Here is a 22063-nt window from a genome sequence, read left to right as displayed (position 1 = left end):
TGATGATGATAATGATGATATCAAAGAAAATGGAAATTATAGAAATGTTGTGGTCTGTCAGTTTCAACACTCTTCTTCCAGGGTTGTTAAGTGAAGTGAAAGATTTCAGCATCAGAAGAAGCATTTAAGTGCTTAAATGGTTGTTTGTGGTTTAGATACTGGTCCATTGAATATGTGGCATATATACTGTATATATAGCGGTATGCTGAAGTCTTTTATTGGACAAATCAAGCTGCTAGAGGTGCAGAATACCTCGATGTGGTGATTTGGACTATTTATAGACAATGGGAGGTCTCAGAAATAAAACAAGGTGGTGATTAGGATGAGTTATAGTTAGGGAGAGGTCTTAGAATGAACTTGATGGTAATTAGGACCAATCACAGTTAGGGGAGGTCTCAAAACAAACAAGGTGGTAATTAGGATAAGTTATAGTTAGGGGGAGGTATCAGAATTAACATGATGGTAATTAGGATCATTCACATTTAGGGGGAGGTATCAGAACAAACAAGGTGATGAGTAGGACCAATCACAGTAAGGAGGTGGCTTCAGACTGAACAGGTTGGAAATTAGGACCAGTCTAATTTAGGGGAGGTATCAGAACAAGCATGATTGGGATTATGACCAACCACAGTTAGGGGGGTCTTAGAATGATTGTGATGGGGATTAGGACCAAACACAGTAATGGGGAGGTCTCAGAATGAATGTGGTGGTGGTTAGGACCAGTCACGGTTAGAAGGAGGTCTCATAATGAACATGGTGGTTATTAGGACCAATCACAATCAGAGGGAGGTCTCAGAACAAAGAATGTTGGAGATTAGAACTAATCACATTTAAGGGGCGGTACCAGAACAAACAAGGTGGTGATTAGGACCAATCACATTTAGGGGGAGGTCTCAGAATGAATGTGTTGGGAATTAGAACTAATTATATTTAAGGTGGGGGGTACCAGAACATACAAGGTGGTGATTAGGACCAATCACAGTTAGGGGGAGGTCTCAGAATAAAGAAGGTGTGGGTTAGAACTAATCACAGGTGGGGGGAGGTCTCAAAATGAACCTGGTGGTGATGAGGACCATGGATCCCTGTAATTGGCAGGGCCTCAGCTCAAAGGCCTCAGTAATTGATGTGCATGTGCTCTGTAGGGTGATGACCGGATGAAGCTGCCCAGCCCCAACGACAGTAAGTTTTTCCAGAGTTTGCTGGATGAGGAGGAGCTGGAGGACCTGATGGATGCAGAGGAGTACCTGGTTCCTCATGCCTTCAACATTCCTCCACTAACATACACCACCCGCTCACGGGTCGACTCAAACCGGGTGAGGCAGCTGCACTGAAACACTACACTCGTGAGGTGGTTGATTGAAACCTACACTATATGTCCAAATGTTTGTGGGCACTCCTTCTAATAAATGCATTCAGCTTTAATTTGCACCCATTGCTGACACAGATGTGCAAATGCACATGCAGCTTATCTAGTCTCTGTAGAGAACTATTGCCAATAGAATAGGACTCTCTGGAGCAGATAAACATGAACCTATTGGTACCATGTTGCCTAATGCCAAGTGTGAGCTAGAGGGGTATAAGGCCTCCTGAGTTGACCTGTGGAGCAATGGAATTGTGTTCCCTGGAATGATGGATGGTGCTCCGTCCAATACTTTTGGGATGAGTTGGGGATGAGGTAGTATGGTGATCATCCAGCATCCTGACCTCACTAACCCGGACAGTAGACACAGTTACTCCAACAAAAGCAGCATAAACGTTTTTTAATACCCTTAATTTCAGGCAAAACAATGGATAAATAGGTGTCCCAAAACTTTTGTCCATATAGTGTATGACGTAGTAGAATCATAACAGAATCATTTATACATCTGCAACAAGTCTAAGACTAAGGTAGTGATTCCAAACATCTGAATGGTCGTGCAGTTTGCAAGAGGTTCCGTGTTTTGTCAGGGTCTCGTTTGTGATGCTTTTGTAATGCTTGTCACACTGTTACCTCAGATTAGCACTGGTGCTTTCAGGTGCTTATACACACACACACACACACACACACACACACGCACACACACACACACACACACACACACACATACACCTTTGCCTTGAAGCCTCAACACAGAATTGTATCTTTTCAGCCAGCATTTCTGCTAAATACATAAATCCTATCAGACTGAACTGAATAGAGCCTGAAAATCTAATCTCATTTGAGCATGACGCCTAACATTCGTACACAAACATCTGTGCAAATGTGTCTATTCAGTATATCTCATTAGGCTTGAAATGAGATACAGCTGAGAATTTAGAATGCTAATGATGGAATTTGGGAAAACTAAGTCTCAAAAAATAATTCAGAAATAACAAAATCAGCGATTTATCCCAGTTTAGGAAAGTCTCAAAAAATAAGACATAAGAAAATTGTCATAAATAACAAAATCAGCGATTTATCCCAGTTTAGGAAAGTCTCAAAAAATAAGACATAAGAAAATTGTCATAAATAACAAAATCAGCGATTCATCCCAGTTTAGGAATCTAAGAGTGCTATCACACCCACCTTGTTTGGTTCAGAACTTCAGACTTTTTCAAAATTGGTCGGAAATTGATCTCAGACCATTTTTTACACAGCAAAGTTTGGCCCAACCAAAAGAGCTGGTCTTGGTTAAGATCAAACCCAACCATTGTTCAGTTTGATCTGGACCGAGACCTCCTCTTTTGGTTGGGCCAAACTTTGCTGTATAAAAACACTTTTTTGGATGATTTGGCAGGTCATCCATTAAACAATAGAAGAAGCCCAGTTGGAACATGAGGATGCTCATATCTGCCCATGATCTAACTGTTGCAGAATGAGCTCGTTCATTTGATGAATTTGCAACTATTCTCATGTTCTGAGCTTTCAGTTGGCTCTGCTGGTAGTAATGCTCAGTAATGGCTCTGCTGGTAGTAACAGCAGCAGTTAAGTAGACCAAATCAATCTGTTCATTCATTTTGTCCGGGAAAGGCGACCTGCCGGATCAACAACACACCAACATCGGACGCAGATGTCCCTCTACAAACCAATCAGTGTCATGTATAGGGGGATGCAGCCCATATATGTGATGACGACAGGACGTAGACATCATGCAGAGTTCTTTCTTTAGTATGTCACTAAACTGCAGTGTGAAACCAAAACTGACCAAATCAGACTTTCAGGTGTGAAAACACCCTAAATGTTTTCCCTTGCTGCGGCCTCTCTGTTCCATTGATCCTAAATCCAGCCTTTCTTCAGAACCTGAAGCCGGCTAAAGTCTCTCCATGACACTTTTGCACCCAATCAATCACAACTGTCTTATAGCACACTTCAGAGGGAAATAGCAGCCAGAGTGCACTTCAGTATTTAAATTTTTTACTTTTCCTACTGAAACATGGACAAGGACAGGAGGTCAGACATGCTGACAAATTCTCTCTCTCTCTTTATCTGTCTCCCTCTCTACCTCTCTCACTCTTATCACACTTCAGAATTTAGGTCATTTACCAGAAATTTGCATAGTTGGAAACCTCTTTTGCATTTTAATGCACTTTCAGATTTCATGCTCTGTATGCATTACTCTATTATTTCAATGAATCTGCTGTGTTCACCGCCAGTGATTTTGACCTGGATTGAATTTCGTAATAGGTTTCTCCTCTATCTGCTGGTGACCTTGTGTGGATGGACACTGGCTAAAGCCCTGTTTAACCCTTATAGGTCAGGATAGGTTTAGATTTACTTTTACTTTTCTATGCTATTCAGTTAAATATTACATTTTAATTATCCGCAGTTACATAATGAATCCTTTTGCGTTCTTCTGGAGTGGCACCTATTTTGAGAGATAGGTCATCCACAGATCATCTGATAGTGGTCCAAAAATCATGGTCCATAGATCATCTTGACAGAACGCTTGTCTGTGTCGACGATTTTAAATACGACAGCGACTTTGCAGAGCAATTGGACAACTTTATTTACTGTTATTTTTAAATGAGCAGAGCAAACCTTCCAGTCTTATAGCTTATAGTCTTAGACCAGGAGTGCAGGACTAGACATGGATCCTGCATACATCCGTCTGTTACACCCTCTGTTAGCCATCTTTTTAACTTCTAGACACAATCAGATGGGTTCCTTATTTAACCCACCTATTGTGTGCATGTCAGAAATGACCAGTCCATTAAATACAATATAACCAAAATAATACATATATAATAACCTAATGTTTTCTTATGGATCTTTAATCAACTTGGGTTTATATGGACATTACAGGTTTTGAACCTCTAGTTGTTATATATGGCCTGTCGATCTCATTGACCTCATTGGGCTCATAAAACTTGATTATGAGGAAAAAGCATATTTTGTTTTATTTAATTATTTTGACTATAACAAATACTCAGATAAAACATATTATGCTATTGATCACAGACTACTTGGGTTTAAAGTTTAATAAGAATATTTGTTTTGAAACCATTTTATTTATTTTTTTGTAATTGCCAAAACAACATTTTCTGTTGCTGGTCAAAATTGACTGGTATGAATTTATTAGTAGGTAAAGGACATATGCTCAAAATTACACTTAGAATTTGAACCATATTACAAAATCCATGGACAGAAACAATAGGAACAACAAGAAAAGTGTCCATATGATGATCATGTGCCTGAAGCCAATTTTATACACTTATTATTATGTCACCTATTAATTTCACCCCATTCATTTCCAATGACTAGTCATTTTTGACTGGGAACACCAGCAGTATATAAAAGTTAAATACCTAAAATTAAATAAAATTGATAAATGATGTGTGTTTAGATACCCTGTGTACATTTTTCAGAGAGAAAACTTGCAAATCAGTCAAATTTGATCAGAAAACAGTAGATCTTTAAAGTATTTAAAGGTTCCCCTCATTTTCTTCTTTAAAGACTTGGTTCATGTCAGTGTTTCATCCTTATGCTCTTGTTTGCACCTTAGTGGTTTATTCCCTTGCTGATTCTCATTGTGGGCCTGAATTTACATTTCTAGGAATTCCCTTCTTGACATATCTTGTAACAAGGTCACTTCATGTGATTGAGCTGAAGCTTCACTCTTCCAGAGCACCCCTGTTGTGTTTAGCCTTTGACTATCTTCACAACCCTGCTAAAGTATCAGTAATGTGAACAAGTGAGGGCTGGCGGGGTTTCCTCCCTTTTAATAATGCACACAAAAGTTACACTTAATGGGTTCTTTAATGGTTCCGTAGTGAAATTAAATTATAGTATTTATATGCAGGGGAGTCAGTGAGGGCATGGACATGTGGACATGTGAACGTGTATTTAGCACACTGTGGGGACCAGATGTCTGCATAATGGATAATGGTGAGGGTAGGCTCTTAAAAAGAAAGTTACTATAAATTATTTGAGTGAGGCCTTAGAAGAACCGTTTTCAGTTCCATTAAGAATCACACATGTTTGTAGTAGAGATGTGTGAGTGTGAAGAACCTTTGAATTGGTGAAGAACCTTTACATCAAGTGAAGATTAGGCTTTTAAAAGGTTCCTCATGCTCACACATCTCTATTACAAACATGGTTCTGTTTTTTTTTGTGGGTCCAAGTGTAGTTCTTATGAAACACTTGGTTCTATTAAGAACCTGAACCATGTTTGTAATAGAGATATGTGTGCATGAGGAACCTTTTACATGTGTAAAGAACCGTAGACCTTTAAAAGGTTCTTCATGCTCACACATCTCAGTCAGAAATGGTCCTGTTTTTTTATGGGATCAAGTGTGGTTCTTAAAAAATGGGTCCTTAAAGAACCTGAACCATGTTTGTAATAGAGATGTGTGAGTGTGAAGAACCTGTACAGTAAATTGGTTAAGAACCTTTACATCAGAACTTTTAAAAGGTTCTTCATGCTCACACATCTCAGTTTCGAACATGGCTCTTTTTTTTTTTTTTTTTATGAAACCAAATGTGGAACCTTGACGCTGTTTGAATGCTTAAAAGGTTCTTTACTATGATGGAGAACCTGTTTTATATTGCTGTTTATTTTTAGAATTGTTTGAAAATGTTCTATAGTACCAACAAGGGTTCTGCTATCGTGATAGGCCATAAAGTCTGTGCGTCGTCGGCATATAGATCTCATTTTGCTAGGAGTGCTAGAAGTGCTGAGGCTAAAATGCTCAGACGAATTTACTTCTCTACATAATTAAGGGAAATCAAGAAACTACGGTGGCCTAAATGGTGGTATAAATGCAATGCGATCTTATGAAAATACACCCTCTCAGAATAATCCCTGCCGTATTTATCTTTGGAAAAACATTTGCTCGTATTTGCTTGGAGTGACCTCCGAAACGAATGGTGTTTTAGCAGATTTCAGTAGCAGACTCTCCCCTCTCCCCTCGAGTGGGTAAAGTGCTTTTCTCCCTCTCACTGTGGAGGCCGAGCTCCCCACGCCGTTTCCGAGGCTGCATCTCGGGTGGCACTTTCATTACGAGGGCCAGCCTGTGTAAATATCAGGGTCTTCACTCAAGCGAAGGTGATGTTTGCTCATAGACAGCCAGTCCAGGCTGGATGTTTACTCGGAGCCCCGAGGCCATTGGCTTATTAACTCTTAACATCCATGACGTCATGTACAAAACACTGGAGTCAGCGAGGGCATGGTGTGGACGTGTGGACGTGTATTAAGCACATTGTGGGGACCAAATGTCTGCATAATGGATAATGGTGATGGAGAATGCTTGTGCTCGAACGCTCTTAAAAATAAAGGTGCTATTTGAGCGATGCCGTAGAGGAACCAATTTTGGTTCCGTAAAGAATCGTACATGTTTGTAATAGAGATGTGTGAAGAAGAATCTCGAATTGGTAAAAAACCTTTACATAGTGGTTCTTCATGAAACGTTTGGTTCCATAAAGAACCAGAACCATGTTTGTAACTGAGAAGCATGAGAGTCAAGAACCTTTCAAAGGACTAAACTTTACTATATGCACAAATGACCAATGTAATAAGAATGAATTCTGCCCTGCTGTTGCCTAGGCGCCGGTCTAGGGTGCACTCCATCCATTGCATGGGATGTAACCACTAGGAAGAGGCCTACCCCTTTGGATAGACTGCAAGGCTGTTTGTACTATGAATGGCATTATGAAGTAGTGCAGGTGCTCTGCGGAACCATGCTAACTTGGTCTACATATCTGAATATAAGGATATAATACGTCCATGTTCACCTTGTATTAAAGGTATGCTTGTATTATGGTCATAATGTATTGGTAATATGTTAAAACAGGTCTATTATAACTGCTTCAAGTTACAGGTTATGTTATACTGCAAACTCACATTTATAGAATCAATTATATAACTTGTTTTTATGAGGATGCGGTTGCAAAACCACTGGAATGTACAAGTGATAGTGGAAGGCTGTGCCTGGCGGGAGCGGTTGGCCCCCGCTCTCGCCCACGCATAGTTCCTCGTTTTGTTAAAGATATAAGGGACGGGTTCCCCCTTTTCTGGTGAGAGTCGGCTGAGTGAAACGAGACGGCTGTCTCTTACCAGGATCGAAGGGCTCTCCCGATCCGGAGAGTGGTGAGTAACGGCAAGTCTCATTGTGAAACTGAAAGCATGCTTTCGGTTTGTTTGTGATGATCGTGAAATAAAGGGACCTTTTTTTATACGGGACCTCTGGTGTGGAACCTGTGTTATTTGACGATCCTCCCTTTGATTCAATATTTCACAAAACAACCGTGCTCTCTCCGGGTGGGTAGATGGCACCCGCTCCCCTCATCACTCTTAAGCGATACCGGCCCGGCGCTTTCCTCCGGGTGTGCCGGCTGCCCAGCGATGTTAGAAGAAAGAGGCAGTTTTGGAGGAGACATGTGTTAAGTTCTTACCCTTGTGGTGTCGGGAGCATTGCTAGTGCTAGGGGGAGCTTTGAATGGGTGGGTTAAATGGTAGAACCAAATTGTGAGAAAAAATGGGGAAAAATTGACAAAATAAAATAATTGTAAAAAAGAAAGCCTTTAATCTGTCCAGCTGCTCAGATTTTAAGGCAAATTTAATAAGATATGCAAAACTCGGGATAATACCCTCAACCCTCAGAGGGTTAAACTAAAAAAAAAAGATGAATATAAAGTATCACAATTTTGGAAAAAGTGAATCTATGATGGTGCTAAAGTTCTGCTTGTGCTTGCAGAGGTTTCTGCCCTTGGTAAAAGCAGGTGTGAACATGCAGTAGTAATAAACAAAAATGGAGGCTTGAGAAATGATAGGAAATAATAGCTTGATAACTCATACATTGGGCATGGTCTAGCAATTCAATGGTCTTGAGATCAGAGAATCAGTGATGTACTGTTGAGGCCATCAGTGCTCAGGATGGCTGAGGAGAACAAGAATGGTTGATGACAGATCAATGTGGGGAAATCTCTGTAGCAAGTGTCACTGAAACTGTGAGCCATCTCCAGAATTCAGAAATCCAAAGCTACGGTATGGACATAAATATTGGGACACCTGCTCATTCAGTGTTTCTTCTGAAATCAAGGGTGTTAAAAGAGTTGATCCTGCTGTTTTTGGAGTAACTGTCTCTACTGTCCAGTGAAGAGGAAGGCTTTCAACTATATTAGGGAGGAGCATTGCTGTGAGGATTTGATTGCATTCAGCCACAAGAGTGTTCATGAGGTCAGGATGTTGGATGGTCATCCCCAACTCATCCCCAACTCATCCTATGTATATGTCCAAATGTTTGTGGACAGTGCTCCTAATAAACACATTCAGCTTTGTTCAGTTGCACCCATTGCTGACACAGATGTGCAAATGCACACACACAGCTTGTCTAGTCCCTGTGTAGAATAGAATAGAATAGGACTCATTGGAGCAGGTAAACATGAACCTATTAGCACCATGCTGCCTAATGCCAAGATTGGGGTATAGGGCCATAAAGCCCATTAGCATTTAGCTGTGGAGCAGTGGAAGAGCTGTGTTCTCTGGAATGATGGTGTTGCTCCATCCGATACTTTTGGGATGAGTTGAAGAAGAGTTGTGGGTGAGGTGGGGTGGTGATCTGTCAACACTTTGATTGCTGAGTTCAATCAAATCCTCACAGCAGTGCTCCAGAATCTAGCAGAAAGCATTAGACAGTCACTCCAACAAAAGCAGGATATGATGGCTTTGATTTTGAAATAAACAATGAATGAGCAGGTGTCCCAATACTTTTGTCCATGTAGTGTATTTAAGAGGCATATATTTATCTGTTTGGGTTGAGCATCATGGCTCACCGGCTTGCTGTACATTGTGTCCTACCAGTAATGAGCTTTGAACTTTGCATCTTGTCAGTATCACCATTACCAGTAGCCCTACTGAGTGTGTATGGATGCTTGAGTGTCTGAGAGTCAGTGGGTGCATGAACATATACCATGTATGTGTGTATGTATGTGTGTGTGTGTGTGTGTGTGTGTGTGTGTGTGTGTGTGTGTGTGCTCAGTAGGTTCACAAAAGCCTCTGCATTAGTCCTTCTTAAGCACCATTGTGGATTCAAGTGGCTGTTTTGTTTTGCTCTAAATGAGAGAGCAGGAGGAGGAGGAGGAGGAGGAAGAGGTGGAGAAGGAAGGAGCTTTATGAATATCAATGAGTCACATCAATCCTTTAGAGCCTCCCTGGAACATGACAGACGTCTTTCTGCTGGAGTTTGCCGTCTAAACTCTGCTGAGGGAGAACAAAACGGAGCCAAAATGCACAAAGCGGATCGGAATATTAACTCGAACCCAGTCTGAGCGGATTCAGGCTCCTGAAACATCCTTTTACACATCCACGCTTTCATTCGGACAGTAACCCTGTAGAAGTGAACGTAGAATTCAATGGATCTGATATTCTGTGCTTAGTATTGAGGAACTATTGGCATCACAGAGTTACAGGGTTAAAGCCACGCCTCACAGGAAGCTCCTTCATTTCCCTGTTCAATCAAACAGGAACGTCAGGATAGAAAGCAGATTCATTGGTTCTCACCTTCATGCAGTTGCAAGGCTGTTGCTACATGGTTAGTAGGGTTGGGTTAGTAGGTAGGGTTGCTGCTATGGCATTCCAGGTGGTTACTGTGGTGTTGCTACATGGTTAGTAGGGTTGGGTTAGTAGGTAGGGTTGCTGCTATGGCATTCCAGGTGGTTTCTGAGGTGTTGCCACATGGTTAGTAGGGTGAACATGTTTTTGCTAGGTGGTTTCTATGGTTTTACTGTGTTGTTGCTATGGCATTCCAGGTGGTTACTGTGGTGTTGCTACATGGTTAGTAGGGTTGGGTTAGTAGGTAGGGTTGCTGCTATGGCATTCCAGGTGGTTTCTGAGGTATTGCCACATGGTTAGTAGGGTGACCATGTTTTTGCTAGGTGGTTTCTATGGTTTTGCTGTGTTGTTGCTATGGCATTCCAGGTGGTTTCGGTGGTGTTGCTACGTGGCTAGTAAAACTTTAAAATGTGAAACTGTTTTGCTTGATGGTTGCTATGTTGTTACTGTGGCATTTCAAGTGATTTCTGTGGTGTTTTGCCACATGGTTAGTAGGGTGACCATGTTTTTGCCATGTGGTTGCCATGGTGCCATGGTGTTCTTCCTTAGTGAATGCTGTGGGTTGATATGTGGTTGCTACGGTATTCCAGGCAGTTTCTGTGGTGTTATGTAGTCAGTAGAGTAAAACTGTTTTGCTACATACATAGTTGCTTTTGTGTTGCTCTGTGGTTGCTATGGTATCCAAGATATTTGCTATGATGTTGCTTGCTAGTAGTTGCTAGGGTGTTGCTACAATATTCTAGGTGGTTGCTATGGTGTTGCTTATTAGTTGATTGATGGTTGCTGTAGCATTGCTAAGTGGTTGCTAATGATATACCAGGTGTTGCAAAGTGGTTGCTTGGTGGTTACTATGGTGTTGCTTGGTGGTTGCTATGGAGTTGATAAATGGTTGCTATGGTGTTGCTAATTTTTGCCAAGAGAATGATATGGTGTTGCTGAGTGCTATGATATACCAGGTTGCTAAGGTAACACATGTGGTTGCCAAGTGCTTGCTAATACAGAATGTGGTTGGTTCAGAGATCAACCAATAAGAGATCAGACTATTCATACCTCTTCTCTCCTCTACCCCCACAGAACCAGTTTGCGTATCAGGACGGCAGTTTCGGTATGGAGGAGATGATGGCCACCATACCGCGAGTGGTGGCCGTATCTGCAGTAACCCCGACTTGCTCCACTCAAGAGGCAACAATAGTCCAGCAGAATGCAACGGCGCCCCCAGAGGACCCACGTTGTAATGGCACCCTGAGGAAACAGGCCACATCCAGACTCAGCACTGTGGAGGACAGCAGCGGTCAGCGATACAGCACTGACCCCACCCTCCTACTGAGTGAAAGGGCAGCCAGGGCCGACAAAGACCTGGACGGATACATTAGCGGCAAGAAGGACAAAAACCCCTCAGGTAATACCCCACACATAAACTACTGGCTCAGACACTACACCTGGCCAGAGAGGATGACCGTCCTAAGACTGATCTATTAACCCCTAAATGTCTGGAGCTAATACTGGCGGTTGGTCTTTACACTGTGTCTAAATCTCATGATAAATAGACCAATATAAATGCTTTAAAATTACATTGGCAGTTTGGGAGATACAAGGCTTTTGTGTGATAGCGATAGTGGAGGATTGCTGTGAGGATTTGATTGCATGCAGCAAATAGAGGTCAACATTTTGGATGATCACCATCCTACCACATCTCAATGCTGGGGGCTTTAGGGCTTTATACCCCTCTAGCCCACGCCTGGCATTAGGCAGCATGGACCCAATGGGTTCAAGTTTATCTGTCTAAAAGCATCCTATTCTATTGGCAGTGCTTCTTTACAAGGACTAGACAAGATGTGTGTGTATTTGCATATATGTGTCAATAATTAGTAGCTGAATGCATTCATTAGAAGGGGTGTCCACAAACTTTTCGAAAAATGTATCAAATCTCTATAGGATGTAACTATTTGTAATACATTGGCAAATGGTTTAGTTGAGTTGCCATGTATGATAATATCCCACATAAAATGGAACAGTCTTGACATAAAGAGTCAGGTGCCACCATGTCTTAAAACATGATCATTTTTAAGGGGATTCAATTCTAGACTATAAAAAAATGCCGTCCATCTGTTTTCATGGGCGTTGTTGTTATATGCCTCTCTTTGGTCAGTTCAAGTTAATTTTAACAACCGGTTGAGAGGCTATTGCATCTCAGTAACTCCTAGCTTGCGGCTTACACCGGCCTCCGAAGTTGACAAAAAGTTCACATAAGAAGCCTACAGCGTAAACATCAGGCAGTGTGTGGGAGAGGAACCTTTGAGAGATCAGTGTAAGGTCTCTATACCTCACAGAACTCATATGGAGTCTTACAAAATACAGATTTAACCGGAATCTTTTCTTCTCTTCTCTTCTGGTAGATTATCTCAACCCGGTGGAGGAGAACCCATTCGTTACCCGACGCAGAAACGGAGAAATCCATACGCTGGACCCTGCTCACCACTCCGCCTCCAACGGCCAGCCCAAGATGGAGGACGAGTATGTGAATGACCCTCTCTATCTCAACACCTTCCATAACTCTGGGGAGAAGAGCCAGGAGGTCCTGAGGAAGAACGGGATACCTGTAGCCCACACGGTAGCGGCGGCAGCAGCTGCAGCAGCAGCAGCAGTCAGCCCTGGAGTCTCCAGTGCCCAAAACCCAACCCAACACAGTGCCCCCTCCGGTCACACACACCTTCCAGCGCAACCCATATATTCCGGCCAACAGGGCATCCAAACGCTCTCTGGCCACACCCTTCATCCATCCCATTCCGGACACCCTACGCTCACCCTCCACCCGGCACACACCGGCACTATCATGGCTGATAAAAAGCCCAAAAAGACCTTTGACAATCCCGAGTACTGGCAGCACAGTCTTCCACCCAAGGCCACTCTGCACAACCCGGAGTACCTGCAGGACTGCAGCACCCGCTTCTTCTACCGGCAGAATGGCCGCATCCGGCCAGCGGTGGCCGAAAACCAGGAGTACCTGACGGAATACGCTCTGAAACCTGGGACAGTGCTGCCCCCACCACCCTACAGGCAGAGGAACACAGTCGTGTAGTAGAGGGTGATGGAGGAGAGGGAGAAGAGATAGCACAGAGGAGGAGGTGGCCCATGGTCATTATTCCAGGCATTTATTTGAACCTTTATTTGACCCCTTAAACTCTAGGCTTGTTACATTAATTATCTCAATGCTTCTTATCCAGGAACCTCTATGAGTTATTCAGCGAAACACTGTGGAACTACTGCGTCAGCAACGGAAGTTTTAGAGTTTCCAGAGTTGAACTTGGACTAGGGATACACTGAAGAAACACCCTCATTAACGTTGTAGTGTCAGAAGAGTCATAGGAATGAGGCAACCAAGTAAAACAGTTAGACTGAATGAAATTCAGTGGAATATAAGAACTTTAAGTAGACCAGAACGATATGAAGAGAGCCGGGCATTAGCCTGGCATGTAGCGTGCTCCAGCTTACTGGTGCCTAAGAGCAGATTTCCCAAGTTCAGGAAAAGCTCAAAGCTCCTGCCAATGAATTCTCACCCTGGATCTCACACCAGCACTATTCACCTTCTCCTTCCCTCCATTCCTCTCCTCTACCAACTGGGGTTCAAGGGTAACCTTCAGAAGTCCCCACTCCAGAGTTTGATGGGTTTGATGAGCCGTGTGAAAGACAGCAATGCCAGTCAACCCTCATTCTACGTTCTTCGGTTATGACTAAAGGAGGTGCAAACTTTAACCCTCACTCCTCCCTCATACACACACACACATATCATAGTGACCTGGCCTTCTGGACTTAGCATCCTCGCTCATACTCTTCCCCTCTTCTGCTAGATACTCCACCACTTGACCTTTAGTGGAACTGGTTCAGAGAACTTATCAACAACTGGTAGACAGTACACCCCTACGAAAGAGGCCTGTGTTTGACCCCAAAACTGAGAGAATGCTGTGGATTTGGAACACAGTCAGGACAACACAACAACAACAAGCATCTGGGTAGAGCCCTGTGGGTCAAACGTGGAGATAGATGCCCTCAGGCTTCTTCTGGACCATGCTGGGACTGGTTTTGTTGGGAAGTTGTTGGTTGTAACTGTTGTGTTTGGGCCATTTGTGCAAGCTACACTTACTCATGCATTGCTTACTATTGTACGTCACCTTGGATAAGAGCTGATGTACATACTACAGATAACTTTCAGGAAGGTTGTCTTCATCTACAAGCTCACTGCAAACCCATGCCCCACATCCCAGGGTGGGACCTTTGTGGGACAGAGTGCCATAAACATGTAAACATGCCTCACGTATCTTATTGCATTCCTGACACATTCATTTGGTCCCGCTGCATTTCCCATTACACGAATAACACGGAAGCCATTCTTCACTCATGCATGCACAGATAGCGCAGCCATCTAAATTGCATCAATGCACTGAAGGTCCTTTGACCTTCTGTCTGGTTCTCACATGGAGAGCTGATGTAACAGTGAGAGCCCCATGCATCACGCTGGCACACATACAAAGGAACCAGAGTGACCAGGTCCTTTCTGCTTAAGCTTATGGGTCCACAGCACAGGCCAGCCAACACATGGAGGAGCGTATGAGCACGAATCAGGCTCTTCAAAGTATTGTCAGTCCAGCCAGCAACAATGTTCCTGGAGATGTTCCTGAAGGACAGCACACAGATATACTGGTAACTAAAAGGATTGCATATGGGCTGCACAAACTGGATCTACCTTCAACCTATGAACTTTCCTAATGATGACCAAGGCACATATACAGTAGATGAGGAAGCGTGTGCTTGTCTAAGCAGAGCAAACCTGTGGAGATGTCCTCATGAGCACAAAGGCCTCATGAGGACCCTCTTAGACACTTCACAGCAATGGCAGGACAGCTACTGAATTATCACGAGGCACATTAAACACTATTATGATAGTCCATCAAGCAGGGGTCATCCAGCGGCACGCCGTGGGACACACTATGGATGGAAAGCGCCAGAGCTGGCACCCGCGGCCGCCTGCAGTCATTAACACTGATCTAGAAGAGCGCGAGGAGGGCAGAAATATTGTCATGCCACAAGGAACAAATGAGGAAGCGAAAATAGAACATTTGCCCTTAGGCCCGAGACCTGTCTGCCTGATATCAGTCTTCTCCCTTCGGACTGTCCTTGGGAGACAAAGAAGAACTTCAAAACAGAGGAATTCGGAGATATTGGACTTCAGACAACTTTCTTATACGGTTCATATAATAAGGTAGTGCTTTCTCACGCTGTTGGAAAACACGCTTAGAACATCATAGGTAGAAGACCAAGTCCAAGGCCAGAAAACACCCGTAGTTCTGAACACTGCCATGCGTTCTGATTCGCTGCTAATGGAGGGTCTCTTGTGGAGGTTTTTTTTAAAGCACTTATTGGTATGGCACAGTCAAATAACGTCTCTATTTCTTACCACTAAGACTGTTGATTACCCATTCGTTTGAATTCTGTTCTTTCCAACGTCGGTAGAGAAAAGCCAGCCTGCTTGTGCCGCACCATATGTTCTGTGTGTGACTTTTTATTTTGTTGTTGTTCTTGTTTAGTCTTTTTTTTCTTACCTATTTTTAATATTTTTTCACTTACTAATGAAGGCTTATCATCTGGTAGGGGGCACCTTGAGCTGGTTTGCACAAGCAGACATGCAAAGCTCAGTCCAAGAGTGAAAGTCACTTTCAGTGAGGCATCCCTTGCATCCGTTTGCATGGTTCTTCAGTCCAAGCTCGGAACTCCAGCCCTGGTGGTTCACCGCAAGGACGTTAGTACAGCCCCTCGGTCTTTGTTGGCTTATTCTGCAGACCCTGCAGACCAACCAACCAACCAACTAACCAACCAACGAACAGCAGCTCTGCCCAATGTCAACACTGTGTCTGTACTGGGAGTGGAAATGTACCAAACACATGTGTGCTTAAATGAAGTAATTATCTCAAGCATGGCTTGCTTTAAAACCAGTTTTGCTTCCCAACTGATCTCCAGCCGAGACAGATCTGTAATGAGGTTTTCAAAGGAGCGCCAATTTGCTCTGTAATATATCCCAAAGGTACCAAAAAGTCATGGTGTAAAACCTTAAATTAGTATTGTACGACTCGCCTGTCGGAATCTGAAAGAGATGAAAGTAGTCAACGCTTAGGATTCTTTTGATACTTGAAATGGTATTATTTCATCTCTGAGCAAAAAGCTGAAGCACTGGTTAATACAGTTGTGGTTCAGGATGGGGTGGATTACTTACAGCGCCCACCCTGAACCAAGGCCAGATGACTACTCTCTTTATGTGTGCATTTACTGTCGTAGGTTTCACTGAAGATCAGCTAGTAATATTAAGGTATTTCAGTATAGTGAAACCTCTTAAAGGGGTGAATGAGCACGCTAATATTGCTTGTAAGAGGGTATGACAATATGACAAAAGTATTGGGACACGTCTTAATCAGTGAGTTCAGGTGTTTCATTCAGTCGCATTGCCACAAGTGTATGAAATCAAGCACCTAGCCATGCAGTCTGTCTTTCTTACACACATTAGTAAAATGTAATAGGAGACACTGCTGCACCAACAACAACAAATCAGCTGGTGAAATTTCCTCCCTCCTAGATCTTCCTCCATCAGCTGTGAGTGGTTTTATTATTGAACAGTGGAAGAGTTAAGGAGGAACAGCTCACAGAGAGCAGCTCAGTGTCCACCGAGTGTCTGTCAGACCACGTAAAGGTACAGAGCGGGGTCAGGACCGAGTGCTGAGCTCAGAGCAGAGTGCAGAAAAGCCTCCAGCTGACTCAATAACTGTCAGAGCTTAGAGCAAAGGGGGGGGCAGCTTCATATTAATGCATATGGGTTTAGAATGGGATGTTATTAAAACTCCTGTAGGTGGAATGTGTAGGTGTCCCAATACTTTTGTCCACAGCCTCGGGTTTTGAGAGTTCTGTGTATTACAGAATGTTGATGTTCAAGTCATGCATAAGCTGATCATGCTAATGAATGTGTTCTCCTTATCCCAACTAGAAAACAGGCCAGTGGCGCAGCAATCAAGCGATACAGGATTTTCGTTTGCTTTACGTTTTCGTTGATTAATGCTCATGTGCCATAAAGCATAAACAAAGTTACTGATCATTTTAAAATGTGCATGGCATACTGCAGCTAAGAGGGGGATCGGCAAGGTGTCAAAATAACCTGTATAGTATGTAGCAAACACTGTGGATACAGGGTGGATAAAACCCTCTTCAGATTAACAAGCAGCTAAGCAAGGATCAGCAAGGAGACGTCTAGACCAAAACACACAGAGAGAGAGAGAGAGGCAGAAAAGGGTGTCATGAGCCCGTAGCCACGGGGAGGTTTCTGTATTCAAGCTAAAGTGCTTTAGCACTAAAGGCCGTATCGTGGAGGATGGGATTACAGTAGTACTTCCCTCAACAAACACCCAGAAAAGAGGATTAAGGTTTTGGTCTCGATGCTTATTATTTCTTCTGCTGAAATACAAACGTTCAGACAAACCTTTTTGAAATGTGAGCACTGTAAATATATCGGGGGTTTTAGTTTGGGCTTTTGGAGGATCACCGAATATTTAAATAATGTGAAGGGGTTTTATATTATTATTATTATTATTATTATTATTATTACTTCTTTTTTTAACACAGTTATGCTTCTTATAGGTAATATGTTATAGAGAAATGCCTAATGTTAATTAATACCCCTTCAGCTTGCCATTCATTTCTGTCTTTAATGGATTTATTCATAGCTTATAAGTTATAGAATGTGACTAAGTAAGGTAAAGTGACAAGGTAAGGTGTGTATGTGCAGACAGTCCTGTGCAAAAGGACAAAAATGGTGTAAATTGTTTATCTCAGCAGTAAGTGTCTTTTTGTCTGTAAAATACTATATAGCATTAGAGCAAACCCAAATAAACATGAAGTCAGTGGTCAGTGAGAGTGTCTACCAGTAAAACTCTATATAACATTACCATAAATCCAAATAAATATATATATATATATATATATATATATATATATATATATATATATATATATATATATATATATATAAGAGTATAAGAGTATATAAAAGTCAGTGGTCAGGATATGCTGATGGCCAATACAGTTAATGGTATGTTGGTCAGGCGTTTGCTGACCTCCTCTGTGGACTGCACTCTCTAGATTTCTTCAGTTCCACCAGCAGCTGATCTGATTTACTTTAATGAAGGACTGATTAGATGCACTAGCACAGTATCTAATCTTCTAGACTTTTCTTAGGCACTAATAGATCTGGATGGAAACTGGAAATATTGGGCGTCCTCCACGAAGAGCCCTGGAAATGGTTAAAATAACAGCTTATTTGTTTGTTTTTTTGTTTTGCTAATGTAACACTTACTGCCCAGATAACCAGCTTTACGCATTGGTTTTCCAGATACTGAAGACATTTGCACAGCACTGTGTGTTCTGTAGATTGCCTTCATCTGAAAAAGACTATTTTACCTGTATTGTAATGCAATAAGCTTGACCCTCATAGCTGAATAATGTACATTACACAATACAGGCCTCTCAGGTCATAGTTTTGTAGTCAGCATTATGCCCAAATAAGGAGTTTGTCTGAGCTGTTATTATCTATGGGAAAAATGATTTTAGTAGTTTTAGGGTTTTCAAAATAATTCACCTGTTAAATTAATGCAAATATTTATTTTGTAACACTGGGGCCTAACACTGGTTGTTTAGTGCACATCACACTGATACTCCACCTCAAAAATAATGAATGTAGTTAAACTAGCCAAAAATGGGTGGTGATCTATTAATCCATGAGCTAATGATCATCTACACCATGCTCATATAGGGCAATTGCTGTAGTGGCGTTTAAAGAGGTTCTACTAGCTCTGAGCTACCGATATTGACTTTAATTGTATTAGACAAAGTTCAGGACAAGGTGCTATGGTACTACATCAGCACCGTTACATCTCAATACATGCTAGATCCTCAAATGTCGCCTACTAGCGATTTCTCTCGAAATTTCTGCAAAATCTAGTCTTTTAGATGTAGACAAAGTCATTCAGAGTGGGGTTTGGTGTGAAATGGTTCAATGCTGAGAAAATACTGACTCTGATTTACATTTATGGCATTTTGCAGACGCTCTTATTCAAAACGACTTATAAGGTTACTCATATTACAGAGGTGGGCCAATGTAGTGTTAGGAGTCTTGCCCAAGGACTCTTATTGATGTAGCGCAGCAAAGGCACCTAGACTGGGAATCAAACCCCAGCCTCCCACAGGGTGTGGTAGCTCACTGGCCAATAGTGGTGTTATCTGTTGCACCACACCAACCATAATTTACAGTGTTGTTGCCATGACTACAACACAAATACGGGTATTTGATTTAATAGCCAAACCCAAATTCATGTGATCATAAAATGATGCTAAAATAAAGTTAAATTTGGCCAAATTGGAAAAGATTATTTTTTTTGGAACTATTTTGTCTCACAGCACTCTGCATGTATCCCTCCACCATTAATGGGTTTTAAAAATACTAGACCTAAAAGGTCTAAAAAAGTCCAGACCTTTGTCACATCTTTGTCACAGACATCAGGCAGTGTATTTATAGCCAGTTCGGGAAATAATGTTCTTGAGGGAGCTTCTTTTAGATGCATTAAAAGCTCACCTGGTTGGACACCTGGTCCTCATTCACCACACTGTAACCCGTTCTGACGCTGCCAGTTTCTGTAGAATGGAGTAGTTCACACCAAATCTCTCTGAATGACTGGGATGTTTCAGTGAGGTAACCAGTTTCATGATGTCAATTAAATGAATGTGACCTTTTTGAATTTTAATGACCTTAAATTTGGTGGGAAATGTCCTTAAAACAGAACAAATAGGCTTTGGAACTTGTCAGAGAACCACAGACACCAATCATTTTTCCCATAGACAGATATAGCTGAGACTTCTAGCCTAGACCTAGGGCTCATCTTGATGCTGTTGGTGAACTACAAAATTAAGGGGAGCACAACCTCCGAGGTCTGATGGTGAAAAATAAAAACATGGGCATGAATTCTGCCCAAATCCACAAAACTAGGTGCTCGTTTTATCTTACGCTGCCATTAGCAGTTGAATGAGGGATAGGCCAAGCATTGAATTAGACAGGGACTGGGTTCAGGTGGACGTTATGGAGTGTTATCGGACTCTGGATTCTGATGTATTTACAATAACTTACTTTGCTGGTGTCCACATGCTCTGAAGGTCCAGAGGAGACACAGTAAGCACAGTTTACACGCCGACCATTCGTTTTATATTGCAGCGACCAGTGAAGGAAGGGGCCTCACTCTTCCGGAAACACAACAACCCCTTTTGGAATGGTTGTTTCCTCGCGATTTTACTACTGTTAACTGAGAAAATGTGAATAGTATTTTTATAGATTGTTGAAGAATTGGCCAGGGGCATTTGTAAATAGATGGGTAACTCATGCTCTTTTGGACTGCAATGCTATATTTCTCCTATTTGATTTGATTTGGGTTTACAGCGTCTCACTTCTTCACATCTTCGTTTATCCACATTTTGTTGGTGTGTGTGTGTGTGTGTGTGTGATCAGTTACTCCTCTTTGCTTTCTGTATATATCTGTAATTTGAACAGCACATACTTTCTTTGTAAAGCTTGTGGGTTTTTGTAGTGCCCTGATGTGATCCTTGTGACTGTATTTAGCACAGCTTTGGTGGATCTTGTGTTCTTTAACCTTTGCTCTTCACTCAAGTGGTGGGAGATGATTTTCTTTCCTTCTGTCGGGTATAACCTCCCTTGTATCTTTATTTTTATCTTTTGTACAGAAATCCCACTGTGGCGGTGGTGGTGGTGGTGGTGGTGGTGTTCTTGGGGTGGGTGGGAAGGTTAGGGGGGAGTACAGGCGACCTTTTGCAATACTGTTCATTTCCCCTCTGTTACTCAGTTGCCAGACACTACACTTGCTGCCGCACAGCATAGTTCTTCCTCAGTACCTTCAGTACTTTACCCCATACACACTGCTTTCGCCAGTCATTTTCCCCAACCCACGGCCAGTACGCTGCCCTGAGCCCATATTTATCAGGCCTCTCCAGTAGTGCTTAGCGATATTGATTAGATTCACTATATTACTTTTCATCTTGCTTTATGTTTTCATTTTTCAAATGTAAACAAAAATGATTAAATGGTTAATTATGTATTTGTTTTTATTCATTCATAATTTCCTTCAACTCCTTCCTTCAAATTAGACATTATAATTAGATCCTTATTATAAATGTATCTGTACTTTCAAATTACGTCGTAATTATATTACAATCTATGCTTTACGATGACATTTCAATTACATTACATTATAGTCTACAGCATCGTGTTTCGGTGTAACTGCACTACAATGAAATCCATATTTTTGAAATGATATTTTGCTAAAATGTACACTTTTAAATGACATTGTAACTGATTTACATTAGACTGAACACTTTTAAATTGCACTCTGTTTACAATAAATAAGAATCCACACTTTGAAATTACATTCTGATTACATTACAGTATAAATTTTACACTTTTTAAAAATTACAGTTTGTTAGAATTCACACTTTTAAATTACATTCTAACTACATTAATTAGAATCCACCTTCAAATTGCTTTCTAATTGCAGTACTATGTACATTTTAATTTTGACTGCATTACATTATAATTCACTTTCAAATAAATAAATGTGTACTTGAAATTACATTTTCAAATTACATATTACAATTAACATCCACACTTTCAAATGACCTGAATTGTGTTTCATTAGAATTCATACTTTTGAATTACATTACAATAGAATTCTAATTACTTTCCATTCAAATTCAAATTCAAATACATTATAATCATTATCATAAGAATCCACACTTTGAAATTACATTCAAATTGCATTACATTCATAATCAACAATCCACAATTTCAATTTACAAATTACATTAGTTACAAAATATCTCCATTTGTTTCAGCAAGTGAGAAGCCTTTCATATCCATTGAGCATGTGTTTTTGTATCGCCACAGTATCAGCAGAATAACTTCA

At 41.6% G+C, this 22063-nt stretch overlaps 1 protein-coding gene across 3 annotated transcripts in view; it reads left to right on the top strand.

Moving 5' to 3' along the window:
- LOC140560842 (receptor tyrosine-protein kinase erbB-4-like) overlaps positions 1-20830 on the top strand; it is a 504706-nt gene extending 483876 nt beyond the window's left edge. For all 3 annotated transcript variants that reach the window (XM_072685446.1, XM_072685445.1, XM_072685443.1), the window contains 3 exons: positions 1143-1313; positions 11082-11406; positions 12404-20830. In XM_072685446.1, the coding sequence (XP_072541547.1) occupies positions 1143-1313; positions 11082-11406; positions 12404-13086 (1179 nt within the window). In that variant the 3' untranslated portion in view covers positions 13087-20830. The remainder of the gene's footprint in view (positions 1-1142; positions 1314-11081; positions 11407-12403) is intronic.
- Positions 20831-22063: the final 1233 nt, after the last annotated feature.

This window comes from Salminus brasiliensis, chromosome 8, assembly GCF_030463535.1.
Source record: "Salminus brasiliensis chromosome 8, fSalBra1.hap2, whole genome shotgun sequence".
NCBI lineage: Eukaryota > Metazoa > Chordata > Actinopteri > Characiformes > Bryconidae > Salminus > Salminus brasiliensis.
The sequence above is the reverse complement of the archived record's forward strand: the minus strand, read 5'-3'. Positions and strand labels throughout refer to the sequence as shown.